At 47.8% G+C, this 22,147-nt stretch overlaps 1 protein-coding gene across 1 annotated transcript in view; it reads right to left on the bottom strand.

Annotated features, from left to right (window-relative positions):
- Snx30 (sorting nexin family member 30) overlaps positions 1–18,348 on the bottom strand; it is a 106,403-nt gene extending 88,055 nt beyond the window's left edge. Inside the window, exon 1 of the mRNA XM_052715977.1 lies at positions 17,941–18,348. Within this exon, the coding sequence (XP_052571937.1) occupies positions 17,941–18,096 (156 nt within the window). The 5' untranslated portion in view covers positions 18,097–18,348. The remainder of the gene's footprint in view (positions 1–17,940) is intronic.
- Between the last annotated feature and the right edge of the window lie 3,799 nt (positions 18,349–22,147).

Raw genomic sequence — 22,147 nt, forward strand, 5'->3', positions numbered from 1 at the left:
GAGCATACATTGGATGTCTGTGGTGATATTGTATTCCCCAAAATATTGTGCACCCTAATAAACTTATCTGAGAGCAGAGAACAGAACAACCACTAGATATAGAGGCCAGAAAATGGTGGCACACACACCTTTAACCCTAGCATTCCGAAGACAGAGATATGGTTGGATCTCTGTGAGTTCAAAGCCACACTGGAAACAGCCAAACGTGGTGACTCACGCCTTTAATCTCAGAAGTGATGGCAGGAAGCAGAAAGGTATATAAGGCATGAGGACCAGGAACTAGAGCCTAGTTAAGTTTTTAGGCTTTTGAGCAGCACAGTTCAGCTGAGATCCATTTTGGATGAGGACTCAAAGACTTCCAGTCTGAGGAAACAGGATCAGCTGAGGAACTGGCAAGGTGAGGTGGCTGTGGCCTCTTCTGTTTCTCTGATCTTCCAGCGTTCATCCCAATACCTGGCTTCAGGTTTGTTTTTATAAATAAGACCTTCTAAGATTCGTGCTACAGATGTCCTTGATGCACACAAGACAAAAATAACAGGAAAGAGCAGAAGCAAGGCTAGGGAAATGAAGGACCACCAGGCACACATTAAACAAGGAAGGCTACAGCTGGGCCTTGGGGAGTCTGTATTAAGTTCTCCCACAAACAGAGAATGCTACAGAAGGAATCTTGTGACCCCCCCCCCCCCCACTGTCAACCATGGCTGGAGAAATAAACCCCGACAAGTCCAGCTGTCTCTCTCACACAGGATAGAAGGAGGACGACCTGGAGCGCAGCACAGATGAGGCATGTCTTAAATGGACTGGGAAGCCAGTGTCCTCAAGGACACATGGGGCCTACGTCATGGACATGCCATCTGTGCACCTGCACACGACCCTGTGTTCAGAAGTGTCCCGATGCTGAGGCTGATCCCCTATTGTTACCACCCCAACACATTTAATATTTTCAAATGTTTTATGGCCAGGCGGTGGTGGCACACGCCTTTGATCCCAGCACTTGGGAGGCAGAGGCAGGTGGATCTCAGTGAGTTCAAGGCCATCCTGGTCCACAAAAGGGTTCCAGGACAGCCAGGACTGTTACACAGAGAAACCCTGCCTCGAAAAACCACACCCTCAACCAGAAAAAAAAAGTCTTATGTGTGTGGGTATTCTGCCTCCTGCATGTGTATGTGTGTGTCATGTGCATGTCTGGTACTGCCATAAGCCATAAGAGGGCACCAGATCCCTGGAACTGGAGTTACAGAAGTCTGTGAGCCACCACGTGGGTACTGGGAATTGAACACAAGTCCTCTAGAAGAGCAGACAGTGCTCTTAACTGCTGAGCCATCTCTCCAGCCCCCATGCTTAATATTTTTTAAAAAGAAAGCATGCATTTGAATTGTGCACTGGGCCTCTCACACTACATAGCCAAATGTGGATATACTGGTAATGAATACTGACTAGATTAGAAAAAAATCTAAGGGCCATGGAGGGGCTGGGGAGTTTGCTCAGTCAGTAAAGTGCTTGCCATGTAAGCATATGGACCTGAGTCTGATCCTTAGTACCCATGTCAAAAAGCTGGGCAAACGTGTAATCCCAGTGATGGAGAAGTGGAGGAAGATGCCTGAGGTCCACTAGCCAGGCAGCCAGTCTGTGGCCAACGAGGGACCATCTCAAAAAACACAAGTGGAGGGCTCCTAAGCGCAAGCTAAAAATAAGGGGGAACTCTCATTACCAAGCCAGAAAACAACCACTCAAATTCTCAGTAAAACTCCAAAACTGTCCATTAATTTAAATACAAAATGCAGTTGTAACCTGATTGGCCACCCAAGCCCTGAGCCAACTGTGCTTTCAAAGTTCCTTAACTAAAAAAAAAAAAAAAAAAAAAAAAAATCACTGTGTCCATCCCCCACCCCCCAGGCACTGCGTGTATCAACATCAGCTTAGACAGCAGTTTCCCCCTGTCCTTCCTCCACCTGGGTGACTGTCCTGTGAGGTCACATCTCTGAATCCCTCAGACACAGCACATGGTAGGCCTGTACAAAATTCTGAGGAACAAAGAAGAAGCCGGCCTGCCCTTTACAACTGCTGACAAAAGTCATGGCGTGCACGAGGTCTGCATGAGCAGATGGTGCAGGAAAACGCTGCTGCAGAGTTTCTCCAGCAGAATGCTGATGGCGCAGGACAAGCCTGCTCCTCAGCATACACCGCTGCCCTCCCTCCCTCAGCTGTCCTGGGACGGTCTGCGCCTCTACTTCTGTGGTAAACCAGTTACTCTACAGCCCTTGTAACTGCAGGAAGACGCCATTCCCTGGAATGTCGGAGACATGACCTGTGCTAAATGCATGGCATTTCCAGAACGTAAGGATCTTCCACATGGGTGCAGTCCCTGCAGAGGCCAGAAAAGGGCTTCAGATCCCCTGGGACTGGAGTTACAGACAGTTGTGAAACTTCATGTGGGTACTGGTAACCACTCTCCAGCCCAGCCCCACTCAATATAGCATTTTTCAAAACAGCCAACAGGCAAAAAGCCACCCAAATGTCCCTTAGATAAATGGATACTCTTAATACAGTGGATATGTCCAACAGAATATTATTCAGCCTTAACAAAAAATCCATGTTGTCATATGTTACAACATGGATGACCCTTGAAGACATGATGCTAAGTAAAACAGGCCACACAGAGAAACATGCGTCTGATCACATCCTGGAAGAAGTGTCTTAAGGGAACCTCACAAAAACAAAGAGAATGTGGGTCATCGGGGGATGAGCGAAGCAAGGGCACAGGAGCTGTCACTTAGTAAGGGCAGTTTCTCTTCAGTGTTCTGAGGATCCGCAAACCATGTGCCTGTATTTAGCACAACTACACTGTCCATGTACAAAGTGGTTGAAGATGGTGAGAAGAAACCAAGGCACCAGAGACCATCCTACTGTACGCTGGAAATAGTGATTAGGTAGGCATGTTGGGGAAACCCTGATATCCCGGCTACTGCAGAGGCTGAGGCAGAAGAACTGCCAAGTTCAGGGTCAGCCTGGGCTACACAGTAAGTTCTAGGGAACTTAGTCAGAGTTGGTTTTGAAATTTAAAAAGGAAAAACATAAGTGAAAAGAAGGCTGGAAACACAGCTCAAAGGCTGGAGCAATTACCTAGCATGGTGAGGTCACACGTTCAATCCCTAGTATAGTTTTTAAAATGAATTAATTAGTTAATTTAATGTTTAATGATTAAAATGACCATTGACGTCAAATGCCAAAACTGTTATAGAAAATTGGGTAGGTTACTTTTGCTATCCTTTTGGGAAGAAAAAAAAGAGACATAGACCTAGAAAACAACCTCATGTCCATCAGCTGATGAAAGGATGAGAAAATGGGACCTATTTATAAAATGATTACAAAAAGGACCAGAGCAATGCCAGGGGTAGAGGGGTTGAGGGAAAAGGGGTTGTATTAGTCAAAAGAAAAACATCACCTGTTATAGCATGAGTAACCTGTAGAGACCTAATGTGCAACATGGTGACTCAGTTAATAATAAATATTTTGTACTTGCAATGTGCTGAAATCTCAAATGTTCTCGCCCATTACATAAAAAAAATGGTAACTAATCATGAAGTGATGGGTATTTTAAATAGCTTGACAATGGTGGTTATTTCATGATACATAAACATCACAACATCATGCTGCACGTCTTAAATATATTCAACTATTTGGCAGTCAGACTGTGAAGCTTGGGTTACAAGAGGACTGAAGTAGCGACACCTCTGACATGGATGACCCTTGAAAACATCAAAGTGGCAGAAGCTCGCTGCAAAGGCCCACATACCCTATGATGCTACCAACGTGAAACATCTGTGTCATCAATCTACAGGATCGGGCGGCGGTGGCACACGCCTTTAATCCCAGAGCCAGGTGGATCTCTATAAGTTCGAGGCCAGCCTGGTCTACAGCGCAAGAGGCAACACAGGCACCAAAACTACACAGAGAAACCCTGTCTCAAAAAAAAAAATGAATAAACAAATCTACAGAATCAAGAATTTGTAGTTGCTAGGGGCTGGGAACAGGGAAAATAAAGAATGCCTGAGCATCGGCTCAGGGGTCTTCTGGGGTCATGAAAATGTTTTAAAATCAGGTAATAATTATGTTTATGAAATCTCATAATTATACTGAGAACTACTTTGGTGTATACTTTAAAAGTTATTTTTGTGGCCAGGCATAGTGTCATGTGTCCATAGTGCCAAATACCAGAGAGTCTGAAGCAAGAAGATCACTTGGCCCCAAAAATTCAAGGAAAGTCTGGGCAACATGTAAAACTCTACCTAAAAGTCACTAAATAGGGCCAGAGAGAGAACTCAGTGCTTAAAAGCACATATTGCTCTTACAGAAGACCTGGGTTCGGTTCCCAGTACTGTTGATGACTCACAACCTACTGTAATTCCAGCTCCAGAGATTCAGGGCCCTCTTCTGACCTCCATGGGCACCTGCATGAATGTGCTCATACCCCAACACTGACACATTTGCATACACATAAATATAAATAAACCTTTAAAAACAAATAAAATACTCAAGCATGATGGTGCACACCTTTAATCCCAGGACTCAGGTTGAGGTATGTGGATCTCTGTGAATTTTGAAGATAGCCTGGTCTACATAGAGAGATCCCGTCTCAATAAATACATACATACATGGATGAATTCTGTAGTATGTGAATGTATAAGTTTTTTGTTTGTTTGGTTGGTTGGTTTTTGTTTTTTTTTTTTTTTTTTGGTTTCAAGACAAGGTTTCTCTGTGTAGCTTTGGAGTCTGTCCTGGAACTCACTTTGTAGACCAGGCTGGCCTGGAACTCACAGAGATCCGCCTGCCTCTGCCTCCCAAGTGCTGGGATCAAAGGCGTGCGCCACCACCTCCCAGAGAATATGTAACTTTTTTAAAAGCACATATGCCTTAGAAAGCCTGTGCTTTAATTTCTGACCCGTGTCTCCCAGCTATTAGATAAGACCAACCACACTCTCAACTTCCTCCCCAGCCACAGATGACTGGCCCAAGTTAAGCCAATCAGTGTATCGATCTCAAGGTCCACTTGATCTGGCACGTGACCCAAGCCAGGCAGCCTTGACATTTTCCATTCACTCTGGTGTGGAGCTGTGGAATGTGTGGGATGCAACAGCTGCCACGTTTCCACGTGGCAGAAACTGGTCTGAGAGACTGGCCTGTCCTCAGTGGCATCAAGAGGTTCCAGCTAAGACTGTCACAGGCTCCCCTCCTTTTTTCTTGAGTTAATGGAAGCTGGATTTCTATTACTAGCAAACAAAACTATCCAGCACATTCTCTGAGTCCAGTGAGTGGCGCCCTGTGGAACTGCAGCCCCGCCACCAACGGTCTGTCTCTAGCTCTAGGTCCTATACACGAGGGCCATGCTAGGGGCTTGATCACCAGGACCTTGCTTAAAACCACACAAGAGCCCGGCTCCTCCCCTTTCCTTATCACTTGACTGGCCTCCCCACTGCCAGCTTTAACTGTCCACTGCAGCTCTCAACTGCACGTACCTAGCTGCCTCTGCAGTCCCGCCACCCACCAGCCCTGCCAGGGCATTTCCCCAGTTGACACTTGGTGCCTGCAAATTTACATTTAGGACTTTGCGGGGTAGGGGGTGGGCTGAGTTTCCTATTTCTGTCCATTAGGAAATCACCTACTTAATGCCTGACTCAAAAACCAGCTCCCTTGGTAGCAGCCCCTCCTCTATAAATGTCATAGTAACTGCAACAGGTGCCCTCAGTCCCACAGTGCACGCTCCCGTTCTGACCACCTTGGCAGCCTCTGGTCTACCTACCGACCCCAGCACCTGCATTCTCAGCCTGCCTGTTGACCCAGCTGGACCTGCTCTGTCTCCCACTAGGCAGTTTGAAAGTGCTGTTAATTCATGCCCAAACTCACCACCTTCAGCCAGTGACTAATGACAGTCCTATCCCTTCCCCTGCAGAGGCTCCCAGGGGGAGATAAAGCTCCAGCTATGCTCGGGAGACTAGCTCCGTAACACACCGTCCTCTGCCCTGCAGTCCCTGTCTCACTTCCCTGCCTCTCCAATTCTCAAATAAATTACAGACATCTCCTCTCAAGAATGGCTTGTGCCGGGCGGTGGTGGCGCACGCCTTTAATCCCAGCACTCGGGAGGCAGAGCCAGGTGGATCTCTGTGAGTTCGAGGCCAGCCTGGTCTCCAAAGCGAGTACCAGGAAAGGCGCAAAGCTACACAGAGAAACCCTGTCTCGAAAAACCAAAAAAAAAAAAAAAAAAAAGAATGGCTTGTAAGGCAACAACACACAACATTGGCATCCTTTAAGTGAAATGCTTGGGTCCAATGTTTCAGATTTTGGAATATTTGCAAATACTTTAACCAAGTTAGCATCCCTAAACCAAGCATTAGACTTCTGAAATGTTCCTTTTTTTTTAAAGACAGGGTCTCCCTTTGTAGCCCTGGCTGGCCTAGAATTCACTCTGTAGACCAGACTGGGTCAAACTAAGTCTCCCATTGTCTGTCTGTATGTATGTATGTATGTATGTATGTATGTATGTATGTATGTATGTGCCCCATGTGCATATTGTACACTTGAAGGCCAAAGAGGGGCATCAGATCCCTGAAGTTATAGACAGTTGTGACACCATGTGGGTGCTCAGAACCAAACCTGGGTCTTGTGCTAGAGCAGCGAATGATCCTGACTGTTGAGCCATTTCTGTAGCCCCGAGTACAGGCATCTTAGGGGAGGTGGTTTCATTTGCTTTGCATGGAATGTCTGTGTAGAAAAGGGCCGGCTGAGGCATCTGGTAACTCACTTTTAAATCCTTTAGGAATCTCCATACTGTTTGATTTTTTTTTTCTTGTTCTTTAAACTCCAGGACAATTTTACTAAGAGTTTAAAAGAAAAACCTCCAGAACAGGCAAGCTGTAAATCTCAGCAGCTCCTAGGAGGAGGAGAATAGAGCAGAGAAGGAAAACAGAAGAAAGCCACTGCACTGAAACCAGCCTGGAGATGAGACACACGGTGGACAAGCAGCCACATGGCGAAGGCTGCTTTAGGGAAAGAGTAAGAGGCCCAAGGTATCAGAAGGACACACTACGCTTCTGGCCAGCGTCTAAAAGGAGACAGAAACAAGAGGGAAGTCGTGCTCCTCTGACCCAGGCCCAGCAGAAACACACCACGGTGGCTTGCAGGGACCCCCACCACACTGTCTCCTACAGTGGCTCTGCTGACCTCCACTGACCTCTGCAGATAGCCACCGCGTTTTCTTGCCTTACCTCCTGCTCTCCCCTCTCTGAGTCAGTAATAACAGACAACAATGGTTCTCCAACCCCGCTTTCCCTTCGCTCTTTCCATCTTAATTTTGTTCTCTTCTGCGGTGCGAGGGAATGAACCGAGGACCTAACACATGCTGGTGCTGGGCCCCTGAGCTGCATCTCCAACACCTCTACTTGCTTTATTTATTTGTTTATTATTGCTTATTTGTAACAAGGTATCACGTAGCCCAGGCTGGCCTCAAACTCTATGTAGCTGGGCTGCCCCTGAACTTCTTCTGATCCTCCTCTCTACCTCCAGAGTGCTTGGATTACAGGGGTGCACCACCACCCATGGTTGTTTGTGGGGATCAAACCAAGGACTTCCTGCACGTTAGGCAAGCGCTCTGCCTACTGAGCGACATCCTCCCCACCCCATCTACTTGAGATAATGAGGCCCACCTCAACAACTGCCGCGTTTCACTCGGTCTCCTTGCTTTATTCTACTTGTTTATGTCTTTCCCCAAGGTCCAGAGAACAGAGGCACCTGGGGCATCATCCCACATAATTCTCGGGCGCTGGATGTCTTTTGTTTCCACAGTAGGCTCCTGATGGCCGCCACTGACCTGCAGCTCCCCACACTTCCTTCCTTTCCTCTACCTTCCTATTCTGTCGATGATCTCAACCACACCTGAGACGCCATAGGACAGAACTTTGCAGGAAATTATACAGTCTGAATGAGCAGATCTCCTTTCTTCCCGTTTTTGTGGAGGAGTTCATGTGGCCAATCCTGGGACAGTCCACTCTTGGAGAGATCCTCTTCCTCACCTGAGTCTTCCTCCCCTATAGTCTGAATAGGATTTGTCTCCCCGACCTCCAAAGTCCAGATGTTGAGAACTCGACCTCCAGACTGGTAGTACTGAGAGATGGTTAAGAACTTTAAGAGCTAGGTGGTGGTAGCACTCAGCTTTAATCCCAGCATTCGGGAGGCAGAGGCAGGCGGATCTCTGAGTTCAAGGCTAACCTGGTCTACAGAGTGAGATCCAGGACAGCCAGGGCTATACAGAGAAATCCTGTCTCAAAAAACAAAAATAAAAAACCTAATTAATTAATTAAAAAAAACTTTAATAAGAAGGTGATTGGAGCAGACTCCTACCTTTGGAAAAGTTTTCGGAATTCTAGTTTGTGTTTTCTGAGTCCTGCACAGTAAGATGATAGAGGCATTGTGCCCCTGAACCTCTAAAACTTCAGTAAATGTGCGTGTGCACGTAAGCGCGTGTTTGTGTGTGTGTGTGTGTGTGTGTGTGTGTGTGTGTGTGTGTGTGTGTTGGTTATTGATCCTCCAGAGCTTTGCATACTGCATGTATGTAATCTACCACTGGGCTACACTCTCAGCTTAAATCTTTTCTGATAAAACGAGCTGACCCTGGGAACTCCACTGCAGTCATACAAAGCTGGCAGGACACACACCCAACTGGCTCGTTTCCATCTACATCTGAACATGCTCAAAGGAAGAGTCAAGAACATCTTTCTGTGGTGGTCTGTCCCTCCATCTCATACTTAATGTGGATATGGATATGTGTATGTGTGTGTGTATGTGTGTATGTGTGTGTGTGTGTATGTGTGTATGTGTGTGTGTGTGTGTGTGTGTGTGTGTATTATGTGTTTTTGTTACTGTTCTTTGCAAACCGATTTAGAAGGAAGGCATGCCACTGTCTTCTCTACTTGTAACCTCTGGCTTACTCCTCAGCTTCCTGTTATCTGGTTTGTGACTTTGCTATTCAGGGTCCTCCGTGACTTCCTTATTGCTAAATCCAGTAAATCCTTCCCACTCCTTATCTCACCTGGCCCTTTGCAGGTACCACCGACCTACCGAGAACCCCTGAGCTCCAAGCCCTCGCCCTTGGCTTCCTGTGTTAGTGTGCTCCGGAGCCAGGTGCTTGCTCCGACTCTCAGCTCCACTAATATGGTCTTGATACTTCACACCTGTAAAAAGGGTCAAGGGGACCTCCATCCCAGGGCTGATGTGAGATCAAGGGAATTCACAGTGTGCTAAGGTAGTTTTTCTTAATCCTTAATATGTTCCTCTATGTTTTCCTTCCACATTTTTGTATATTCATTGTGATTTCTTTATCAGTTGTGGTCCAACTGAAACAAGAACTACTTAGGTCCTTCAATCTGAGGGACTGTAGGACAGGGAATTAGTTGTCTAGGTGATGAGAAACCTGAGGAGCCAAGCAGGGCACAGTGAGGTCATCAACAGCAGCAGAGGCAGGATGCTCCCATCATCCTCAGGACTGGAGAGGCAGTGGAAAAGTTGATCTTAGTAGAAACTGGTCATTTCTGTGAACCCTTAGCTGGGCAGCATGGCTGTGTCCCTACACCTGGGGCCACAAAAGAAGCCCTGGATAGTAGCCTAGCCAGCTTCACTCTGAAGAAAAGGAGAGGGGTAGGGGGAGGGAGACCTGACCTATATCTTCATCCTGCATTCTGGTCTCTCATCAATGTCTTCTACTGCCAAAATACGGTCCTCAGTGGGCAGTTGACGTGGGGGAGCCCACCAGTCTTTCTGAGATTTGTTACATACAGAGGAAAATATCTTTCTATTAGGTTGGGAGCAATTGTTTCTCATAATGCACAGAGTGCCTGCCTAAAAATGAAGTCAAGCCAGGTATGGTGGCACACACCTTTAATCCCAACATTCTGGAGGCAGAGGCAGGAAAAGCTCTGTGAATTCAAGACCAGCCTGGCCAACAAAGTGAGTTCTAGGATAGAGCTACATAGTGAGACCCTACCTCAAAATAAAATAAAATAAAGTTAAGCCAGAGGGGAGTAAACTAGGAGAGAAAAGGGACAAGATCATTTGAATTCTAGAGCCGGCTGGGGCAGCAGCTAGCGTGACTTCCTGGTTATAGGAGCCAGTTCCCTTCTGTTGATACTGCTTTACATAAAACTGAAAAAAAAAAAATCACCTGAAAATATGAAGTGAGAACTGAGTTTCACTTGGGGAGTGTCAACAAGGTAGTGAGCGCTTCTTATTGGTCAGCCCCACTACTGAGGTATTTGCATGTCTGTCTGCAAGCGGGGGTAGGTGGCAGGGGCTAAGTGTTCATCTGGTCCTTGAGCTCAAGGGGGCCTTCAGGGATGAAGTGGGGTGTAGGAAAGCACCGGCCGAGGAAGTAGCTTAAGCAAAGCTCTCAAGGTGGAGGAAGAACTGTGCTAGCAGGAGATGACTGAGCAAGAGTCAAAAGCAAGCAAACGGCTTCTGAGCACCTTCAGGTGGGGACCGGTCAGAGAGGACATGGGGAGAAAGGGCTGAGACCCTCTCAGTGCAGCGATAGGAAGGTTCGAGGGTCCGTCTGCTCCTTTAATTTTTTTTCTTTTGTCTTTTTTTTTTTGGTTTGGGGAAGTATTAGCCAGTGCTACTGGGTTACTGAGTCAGAGAATTCGTGCTCTGTGGTTGGGATGAGGACAGTCTGGCAATGAAAGGTCAGAAAGGAAGGAGTTTGACTGAGACTGGAGTTGTTGCCTGGGGAGGAAGGATTAAGAAGTATTCAACTGACTCTAGTTGCTGGAGTAGAGACTGGCCTCGCAGTCCGAGGGCCTGGAGATGATCTGTACCTTCCCTGAGGACGAGGATTCAGACAGGAAGCGAAGGTGTAGTGATGTGTTCAGATGACAGAATGTGACGTCATGAGTTATTTAAGGACAGAGGTTGCCCAAAGGTCACTATTGAAAACCTGCTCCAATGAACACTGCCCTGGGAAACTTCATTCAGATGAGCAATCCCCATAGTCTGAATGGAATTGAGAGTGCAGGATGAAGAAGCTGAGGTCGGAACTTCGACAAAAAGCGTTGCAGGGAGTCCTAGGTTAGCTTGGGTTACACAGCAAGTACCAAACCAGCCAGGGCTGCACAGCCGGAGAGAAAGAAAAAAGAACTTAGGCACAGACGGCACCGACAATAAGGGATGGCAAGACGCCATAGTGGCCTGGGAACTGAGGGCTAGGGGAGGCTGTAGGAAAGACAGATGTCCATGACAGACAACAGCTTCTCAAAGCAAAGGAAGTACAAAAGACATGAGCTTGGCCAAGGGACACTGGTGGTCTATGAGCACTGACACTTGCTAACTACAGAGTCCTTCATTTGGACCACCAGAGCAGCAAATGAGAATTAACGACACTTATGTGGGTTCTCCTGTGTGCGCAGAGGGGCAGAGTGGGGAGCCAGGGCTATTCAGGGAAGGTTTCAGGGGTCTTGTTTGAGAACTGACAGAGGCCAGAAAGCATGTGGCACATCTGTGCAGCCAAGTGCAGGTACTTCCAAACCCTTGCCTCTGCAGCCATGTACCCGGCTCTGTCCTTGATGCTTTGGAAGTAGACAAAGACAAGCAGAGGTGTGCCTCTGGAGTGTTCATTGTCCCGTGAGAAAGAGACACATCAGCAGATGGATCCAGTGGATGTGACAAGCACTTAACAGCTAAGCTTTGTGGCCTGGGACAAACTCCTTTATGTTAAAATGCCTCCATTTCCCAATCTAAATTTTGTTACAGGAATGTTCTAAGATGCGTTGTGTGTGTGTGTGTGTTCTATGGTGTGGAGGTCAGAGGACAACTTTCAGGAGTTGTTTCTCTCCTTCCCCCATGCTGAGGCGGGGCCTCTATTGTGGCTGCCCCTCTTTGCAGTCCAGGCTAGGTGACCTTCCAGCTTCCAGGCTCTTCTCCGTCACCTCTGCCTCCTGTGTCACTGGAGGGCTGCTGGGATCACCTCTGACTTTTGTGTGGTGAAAGGATTGAACTAAGGTCACCAGGCTTGTTCAGCAGCTACGTTTGCTGGATGACCTGTCTCACCCCAGTGTTCTCACTTCAAGTGGGGTGTTCAGCATCTTCTACAGCACAGTAGCTACTGTACGTCGACCATCCCTAACCTGAAACTCTGAAATTCTAAATGCTCGGAGATGCAAAAATCACCCACAATCTGAGAGGGTTAGCCAGCACACGCTGTAAAGTGTTGGAACAAAGCCAGGCATGATGGTGAACACCTTTGATTCCAACACAACTAAGAAAATGAATCAGATGCGGTACCAGATGCCTTTAATCCAGCACTCTGGAGGCAGAGGCAGGCGGATCTCTGTGAGTTTGAGGCCAGCCTGGTCTACAGAGTGAATTCCAGGACAGCCAGGGCTACACAGAGAAACCCTGTCTCAGGAGTAAAAAAAGAAGAAGAAAGCTGGCGGAGAGCAAGCCACAAGGTAGAAAATATGCATCATTCCTCCCTGGTTTCTGTTTGAGACGAAAATAGTATCTTACTCTTCACAGTCTACAAGCACATTTTTAGGTAAACTTAATTTGTATATTCCACTTTCAAAAGCCCTGCAACCCAAAGGTAACTGAATTCTAGCTCTGCCTGATCAGGCACAAACACAGGTATGGTGTCTGACCCAATTCCAGACAAGACACCAGCCAGAGCTTTGCCCAAACTATCAGGAAGACGTGGCTTTTCTGCTTGCTGCAAGTAACAGATTCCCAACATCAGCACCACCTACTCTAGCCGTACCTGAAGCCAAATTATCTGGGTCTTTTCAATAATGGCACTTGTACATTTTCCTATGGCCAGCTTGCTTTTTTAAATTGTATGTTCTTTTAAAAGAATCTTAACTAGGGGCCAACAAAATGGCTTAGCGGGTAAAAGCACTTGCTATGCCAGCTGACAACCTGAACTAAATCCCCAGGAGCCCACTTAAGAAAGCCCGATGGTGTCCAGCTCTAATGGCAGTACTCCTACCTCCAGACGGGAGGTGGAGACAGGAGACGGCCCAGAAGCTCACAGGCCGGCCAGCCAGGATCAAGTAGCACCATAGAAACAAGAAACCCTGTCTCAACAAGTCAAGGGAGAATGGACTCAAAAAAGTTGTTCTTTGATGCACACACACACACACACACACACACACACACACACACACAGAGGGATGGGGGAAGAAGACTAATAATAGCCAGGTGTGATGAGCCACATCTTTAATCCCAAGGAACCAGAGGCAGGCATATCTCTGAGTTCAAGGCCAGCCAGGTAGATCTACATAGCAAGATCTGCCACCAAAAAAAAAAAAAAAAAGGCAAACATAATGTCATAACACATGTACATGTTGTATGTGCAACAGTATTCGGAGGCCAGAGGTCAAAAGCAAGTGTCCTCAATCATGCCGACCCCTCCCTTTTCTGTGGCCTCTGGCTCAGAGATCCACTGGTCTCTGCCTCCAGAGCACTGTGATTAAAGGTGTGCCCCTTCACATGAAGCAAGCTCCTTCTTATTTTTTAGACAGTCTCTCAATGAAGCTGAAGTTCACTGGTTCAGCTAGATTGACTGACTATGTGTCCCAGGGATACTCCTCCTGTCCTGCTCCGAGTTACTGATGTGTGCAGCTGTGCTTTACGTGGGTACAGCGGGCCCAGATTCCAGTCCTCATGCTCGCACAGCAGGCACTTTATGAACAGAGCCATCTCCCCTACCTCCATGCCCTTGCTTTTCTAAAGACAGGCTGGCCTTGAACTCTCTGCATAGCTGAGCCTTTACACTCCTGATTCTTCTGCCTCTCCTCCCAGTGGATTACAGGTGTGTGCCACCATCGTGCCCTGCTCATGCGTGCTGGGGACTGAACTCCAGGCCTAGGACATGCACTCAACCAACTGAGCAACAGCCCCATTCTCTTCATTCATCCTTTTTGTTCATTCAGAAAATATTTGAGGGGGTCAGACACTGTTCTGGGAACACAAGATTATTCACTAAACCAGCAAGACCCCTGTTCTCCCAGTACGCACTGTGTTATGCAGCAGATGCTCTGGAAGGAGGAAAGCAGGGTGGGAAGGGGGCTTCAGGACCACCGGCTACTGGGAACGGGACTTGGGTAGGACTTTCTGAGAATCTAAGACTGGAACAGACTTCAGGAAAGGAGGGAGGTGACAAATGGTTGTCTGCAATAAATGTAAGGTGGAGGGCACAGTGGAGCAGAGGCCTAAAGAAGGCAGGGTGAGTCAGGGAACAGCCTGGAGGGGTTGGGGGAAGGGTCAGACTATGTTGGCCTGGAAGGACCCCTGAGAACACTGGCCTTTACTTTGAGTTCCCGGGGGACATTCCAGGGTCTTGAGGAGAAAGAAGCCCAAGTTGGACTCCCAGGCTGCTGAGCTGGAAACTGCTTGCTTGATCCACTATATTAGCTAGCTTTCTTTAAAATGTGTATTTATTATTATTATTATTATTATTATTATTAGCTGTGTTTTGTTTTAAGACAGAGTTTCCTGGATGTTCTGTCCTAGAATTCATTCTATAGCACTGGGTTTAAAGGTTAAAGGTTTAAAGGGGGAAAAAAAAATCAAAGATGAAAGGGGAAGATCTGGATTCCCACACCCAGTGACTGAAATGTAAACGAAAGAGACACGTTGGTGGCAGGAAGGGTCAGGAAGTAGGTAGTGGAGAGGGTGGGATGTGGTGAGAAGTGTAAACCAAGTGGGGGTTGAAAGGGGTTAAGTGTTCAGTTCCAGAATGCACACTCAAGTAGGAGGCTGAGTCACAGAAGAAACTGCTCAGAATATGGGGACAAAAGGAAAAAAGAAGAGAAATAGGTCAAGTTTATTTATTTACATTTTCGGCAGAAGAAAAAAAAATGAAGTGGTATAAGGCCCCGGGGTTTAGCTAGCATCAGAAGAATTCATCCATCTGGCCCTTGGTAGACAATAATTCTTCCCATTGGACCACAATTTGGACACTGTGAGAAGCTGATAATGGAGCATCCACCATGTTCTTTCCTACCCCAGAACCAAAAAGGCCATTCAGAAGTGTCAGCTAGACTGATGATGACACCATCTCAAGCCCGAGAAAGCAACTACCCGCTCTACAACAACCTGGCCCTCTGCACAATAACCTGGCACGTGTTCGGCCTGTCAAAACCTTCATGCCCCTTACCCAGAACCAACCCTAAATCCCTGTCATCTAGGATGAAAATACAATGGCTAAAGAGGCAGGGGAAAGGTCTCTTCTCACAAGACTGATCACAGGACCTGACTTTACCTCCAACAACACGCATGCTACCCAGACAAGGCAAGTATGGGCAAGGAGGGCCTCCCTTCCACCGCCCTCACCTCTGGGGCTTGCTAGCTTCTCTTTACAAACACCTGGGGGTGGGGTGGAGTGGAGGAGCTGGAGAGATGGCTCATCAGTTAAGAGTACTTCCTACTCTTCCAGAGCATCTGAGTTCACCGCAGAGCATCTGAGTTCACCGACCGACCTGTACCCCTGTCAGGAGGTCAGAGCGCCTGTAATTCCAACTCCAGGCAAACCAACACCCTCTTCTGGCCTCTGAGGGGACCTGCACACACACACACAGCATCCATTCACACAGACAGACAGACAGACAGACATACACACACACACACACACACACACACACACACACACACACAGACACTCACACTAAATCTCTTTTAAAAAATGTATGAGAATACAGGTATGCCAAGATAAGAGAATATTACTCCCAATCAGAAAAACTACCATGCTTAGCCTCTAAGGAAAAGTGGCTGATTGTAAATCAGGCCCTTGAGACTTGTGTCATTTAGATGCTCCCCACAGTTGTTAGGATACTTATTAAATGTTTAATAATTAATAACAGTGCCTTCAAGATTCTTTCAAAGAAAAGATCCTGTGGAGGAAACCATCCATAATTAGACATGGGCCTCACTTCCTGCCAACCAGCCAGATCTTAGTGGGACAGGGAACTTACCTTCCCAGAGTACTTATTAGTAAAATGGCTCCACTTCTGAATTAATTATCCAAGAGTGGAGCATAAGCGAATATTTAAAATAGCAGTATGTGAGGCAAGGAATATAGCTTAGTGGTAGAGCACTTAGCATGAGTTCAACCCCCTAGCAACACACAACACACACACTGTAGAAGCCAGGGTCCAAGATGGTCACAAGGATCTCCATTTCCTAGTGTTCTCTAGGATTCACACCCTCTACCCATGTACCAGTGTCCCTCTATAGAATACAGCAGAGGTATGTCACTTTGGGGATCAGTTTACATAGGGCTGGCTAGAGTCCTGGGCTGTCTTGAATCACTTTCTCTGGCAGAAACCAGTTACTATGTTGTAGCCTGTGAAGAACCTCATGAATGAGCCTAGAAGGGAGGTTAGAACCCTCCCAATCCAGCCTTCAGATGATGGCAGCCTCCTAAAGGTCCAACCCAGAACCACCCAGGATCCTGACCCATAGACAATATTTTCAGATGCTAAATTCTGGGGTAATTTGTTACACAACAGTAAGAAAATAATTCCATTTCCTACATAGAACCAAGACAACAATTGAAGGTTTAACCTTAGTTCTCATTCGACATCCATTAAAAATCAATTTCTCTGCTAATAAGAAAAAAACAAATTTATCATTCAGGCATTCAACAATTCAACATTCACTTTTTGAATGTCAAACATAAGCACAGGGTTTGCAAGCTGCCTATGTTTTCATATAATCTAAAATCTATAAAAAGCAATAACCACAGAGGTACAGGCGTGCATGCAAGAACACATTTTCAGCTGTTCAATCCATCAATTTCATTAGCTTATGCTTTAGAAATGTATTATCAATCCCTGGTCGTTCTGAGGGCTTGAGGCTATCAAGTCACACTCTCCCATGGGCATTGTCACCCTTGCATATGGCCTCCAATCTAAGGGAAGAAGAAAAGTTAAGTCTCTCGATTCCATTAATACTGGGGAAAGGAGGAACTCATTTAGTATTTTAGCAGGAGGAAGAAACCCTGATCTCGAGTGCTAAGAACAACTGGAATGTCTACAACTCATGACTCAGTGGCAGCAGGAGCGCAGATCACTGCTCAAAATCCTGGTCACAGCTGAAATGGCGATGGAGGCGGGGGAGATGCTGTCTCTTCCTCCTCCCTGGACTTTGCTATCTCTCAAAGCAGCAGGAGGGTAGAATAGCTCTACAACCGAGAGCCTCCTTATTCACAAAGAAGGTCAGAGGGCGAGCTTGCCTTCCGCCAACCACAAAACCTGCCACTGCCAAACCTAATCAATGTGGTCCGCTCCAGGAGGTGAATGAAGCCCCAGACAGAAAACCACAGCAAGACTCTCCTCCCGCCGCCGCTGAGGTCGGAGTCAGGTGACTCCTCGGGGCAAACGGCAAACCTAAACAAAGATCACTCCCCACATGACCGACTGGGGAGAAGAAGAGCAAGGCTGCTCGGTCCCACCCCAGAAGGCCATTAGCCATTAACTATTGCTTCTTTGCAGTACTGAGAAGCTGGAGGCGCCAACAAGTTATTCCTATTCCGCAGTCCTCTTCAAGGAATGCACCTAGAGGGGTGAGAGACCCCCTTCCCAGGACACAAGGGCCAAGCACCGCAGCACAAACCCCGGGCCCCCACTTGCACGCTGCAACCTGAACCCCTCCCAACCAGCTGTCACCCGCGCTCTTGGCCAGTCTCAGCCAGAGAAACACATGCCCTCTGGCCACTCAGCCCGCAGCTGCGACCCTGCGGGGGCAGCGAGAGGACACGCTTTGGCCAAGGGATCTAGGGGCCAGCGCATGCCTGATCCCCGGGAAAGGGGCGCTAGGGTGAGCGCGGCCCGGTGGCAAGGGTGGCCCTAGATCCACCATCCTCCCTCTCTCCGCCCCAGGAGTCCCCAGACACGAGCACCCCACCTTGTCACCGAAGCTGCGGGCCATCAGTAGGTCCGGGCTGGGCGTGCTGTCTCCTCCCACGGCCTCCTCGCTGCTGGAGCCGGCCAGCGGGTGCGGCATGTCGCGCAGGGAGTGGGGCCCCGTGGACGGCAGGGCCTTGGGGGGCCCGCCCGCCATGGCGCGCAGCGCTCGGGACCCGCCGCCGCCGCCGCCGCCGCCGCTTTCCCCGCCCCGCAGCGCTCGGGCCCCACTCGGCCTGAGGCCCTGCACCAGCCGCTGGGGGCGGCCGCCGCCCGATGCTTCTCCTGCCCGCAAGGCTGGGCTTTCCCTAGAGGCACACCGCGGCTCCGCGCGCTAAGCCGCCACGATCCCCGGCACCTCCGGCCCCGCGCCCAGCAAGCAGCGCCACGCCGCCCACGGCTCGCAGCCCCGCCCCCGCGGAGCCTCGCCCGCAGGGAGGGGAGGGGCGGGACGCCGGGGGGCGGAGCTTCAGGAAGGAGGCGTCCCGCCCCGCCCACCTCCCGGCAGGAAGTGCGCCCACCGTCAGCTGCGCTGCCGGCTTAAAGGCTAAGGGACTCGGAAGGCACCCGCCTAAGTCAGGGTCTTCCAGCCCCACCGCGCTCGCGGAAAGCACCCCAAATAGAAATGTGGGGCATATCTTAGTAACGGAGAGAGTTACGTGGCTCGGAGGGGCTAGAGGACATCCAGTAGAGAAACTAGAAGGACATTTAAAGAGGCAGTGTGGGCTGTCTTCAGATCCACCCTGACGTCCCCCGTACGGTCTGGCTTCTGCCGCTAAGCAGGGTTTATGTAAGGCGAAACCTCAGAAGCATGAGCATCCGTAAATCGCGTGTGCTACAAATGAGTTATGGCCCCGACGCGCACACGTAGTCCACCAGTCTTCTGCAAGAACCGTGAGGTTCGGGTTATTTTTCCATACATTGATGGTTCCTATCCTGGCCTCGAGCCAAGCTGGATTCTCGACTTTTATTTGCTGGCATGGTGGAGATGGCCGAGGCATTACTTCCAACTCTTTAAAGAATACCTTCGTCCCTTTTTTTCCTGTCAGGGGAGCTTCTGTTTCTAAAGCCAAGTTAGAGGGTCATCTGGCCATCTAGCAAAGCCTTAAGTACTGTGTGTGGCTCACTGTGAGAAACACGTTTTTCCCAATCCTCAAACTTCTTAGGCTTGTCCAGTTTTGCCTGCTAAAATAAAAATAAAAATAAAATGGTGACAAGTCTTGGCATTGGGATTCACAAAGGGCTCTATCTGTCACACTTTCTCTAGAAATGAAAAGTGGAAAATGCAGAGTTGAAACCAACCCAAAATAACTCTGAGAGTCTGATTTAACTTCAGTTGGCTCCTTTTCTTCTGGCATAGTCCGAAGAGTTGGACCTTTAGTACTGTAGCGATTGTCCTTCGTCTCCTTCGGAGTGGTCTGCCTGGACTGGGGAAAATAAGATTGAAAGGGCACTAACAACATTTTAAATGCACCTGTCTCATGTGATCCTCTGAGTTGGCAAAATTGTCGACCATTTACATTTCGGAGCCGCCTAAAACTATTACATACCCTATTATCTTCATTAAAACAGATGATACAAATACAACTAGAAACGACTGATGTATGGATATCTAACAGATTTTCTTCTTGACTATTGTTATTTATTTTAACAACTGGGCCACGTTAACATAACGGAGCTCTTAAGATTCCATAGAAGTGGGGCTGGAGAGATGACTCCGTAGTTTGCACTGATTGCTCTTATAGAGGGCCCAGGTTCGACAACATCCATAAAACAAAAATAAATATCAAAAGAAAAATCCATAGAAGAGCCAATTACATGGAAAAATAGGTAAAAGAACCTGCCACCCATGCCTAAGGACCTGGGTTCAGTCCCCAGAACCCACAGGAAAAGCCAGATGCTGTGGCATTCTTTGATCCAGGCAGTGGCTGGCGAATCATCCAGAAGCCTAGAGTACCCAGTGCTGCTGCTGCATCAGCACAAACATGAGAGACTCTGCCTCCACGGGGGGGGGGGGGGGGGGGGGGGGAGGTGATGAAAGAACCCACTCCCCAAAGTTCACCCTCGGACCTCATGCATGTGCGCACACGCATGCGCAGTAAAGGACCAAATAGGGAGACAGCAGAGAGTCATACTCAAGAAAACGGTGGGCGTTAGATGGGACTCAGGATCGAGGTCCTTGTTAAGTGTTAAGAGCTCCTTACATGCTATTCCCTTCCTTTTTTCCTCAGGTTTTTCTCTACTATTCTTCTGAAATAACAACCACAGAATATCCATAATTATATGATGCATTCCAAACTCCATGTCCTTAGTTTGAGTCAAAATAACATGTTTCTATGCCTCCCCACATCGGAAGGAGGAGAGAGGAAAAACAAAGAAAAGAGGGAAGGAAGAGAGAGAGAGACAGAGACAGAGAGACAGAGACAGAGAGAGACAGAGACAGAGAGACAGAGACAGAGAGAGACAGAGACACAGAGACACAGAGACAGAGAGAGACAGAGTTCCTAAGGGCCATGTGAAAGTTTCTTTATTTACTTTCCTGGTCAGTCAGAGGCATCTGGCAGAAATGATCCAAGTTGTGGTAGTCATCAAGACTAAAGAAAGTGAACTATGGAAAAAAATTTTTGTTGGAAAGTTCCAGCATTCATTTTCAGCCGAGGCCTGCCTGTTCCTGTCCACCGTTTCCTGTTTCATTTCAGTGCTCCTTGTGGTGAGGAATAGTTCTTGAAATAACCTAAGTCCCAGAGCACGTGACTCCGTCTTCTGAGAGCAACATGGTGGGGAAGAGGAAACATGGGAAGTTTATCAGAGCAAAAGGCTGTGGTGTTAGTTGGAAATTATGGAGAGAAACTTGGATTTCTAGGGCTGAGCTCTAAGGAGGACATGGAAGTTTGTGGGATTCCTGCCCGCCCCCCACCATGTCTCTACATATTGGGAATTGCACTTGCCTAGAAAAGTCTATTTCTGTTAAGATTCCACAGACTAGATGATTACAACTTTGTGTTGTTGGAATATTGCAGGTCATCTTTGGCTATCTTTAGTCCCCTTGATAGTCACTTGTTGCTGGGCATAGCTGTCCATGCCTTTAATCCCAGCAAAGGCAGGCAGATCTCTGAGATCAAGGCCAGCCTGGTCTAAAAAGAGAGTTCTAAGACAGCTGGGGCTACACAGAGAAACCTTGTCTCTAAAAAAAGAAAAAATGGTAATTTATTACTAACCCGTGTATCTGACCTAACTTCCTTTTGACTATCAAGTAAACTCTTTAGGATGTGTTAACTCACCAAATCACTAGCTTCTACCAACCCAAAAACCAAAAAACTGTCATCAGAGAGCATCTGAGGCCTGTAACAGCTGCCCCCACTTTTCTATGGCCTGTCTAACTGAGGTCCCCACAGATGTATTTGGTAAGCACGTTGATTTATGACTTTCTGTTGTTCTGTGACTATAAAAATGTATCTAAGTCAGGATGTGGTGACACCTGCCTTTAATCCCAGCACTGGGAAGGCCAGCTTGCTTTATCCAGTGAGTTCCCAGCCAGCCGGGGCTACGTAGTGAAATCCTGCCTCAAGAAAGAAAGAAAGGAAGGGAGAGGGGGAGGGAGGGAGGGAGGGAGAGAGAGAGAGAGAGAGAGAGAGAGAGAGAGAGAGAGAGAGAGAGAGAGAGAGCGAGCAGGAGAGGAGAGGAGAGGGGAGGAGAGGAGGGGAAAGTTTGGTGACATATTGTGTACCCTAATAAAATTTGCCTGAAGATCAGAGAACAGAACAAGCCACTAGATTAAACATAGAAGCCAGGCAGTGGTGGCACATGCCTTTAATCCTAGCACTTGGGAGACAGAGATCTGTCTGGATCTCTGTGAGTTCAAAGCCACCCTGGACTACATGAAATTGACTCAGTCTAGGAGAGAAACAGCCAGGTAGTGGTGGCACACACCTTTAATCCCAGTAATTGGGAGTCACACGCCTTTAATCCCAGCACTTGAGATCTCACACCTTTAATCCCAGTATTTGGGAAGCACACACATCATTAATCCCAGCACTAAGAAGGAAGTGATGGCTGGGCAGAGAAAGGAATTTAAGGCATGAGGAGACAGGAACTAGAGCCTTTTCAGGCTGAGGAATCCTAGAGGTAAAAGGTGACTGTGGCTTGTTCCTTTGTCTCTCTGATCTTTCAGCATTTACCCAAATATCTGGCTCTGAGTTTTTTATTAA

This window comes from Peromyscus californicus, unplaced genomic scaffold, assembly GCF_007827085.1.
Source record: "Peromyscus californicus insignis strain IS unplaced genomic scaffold, ASM782708v3 Scaffold_5__1_contigs__length_169319896, whole genome shotgun sequence".
NCBI lineage: Eukaryota > Metazoa > Chordata > Mammalia > Rodentia > Cricetidae > Peromyscus > Peromyscus californicus.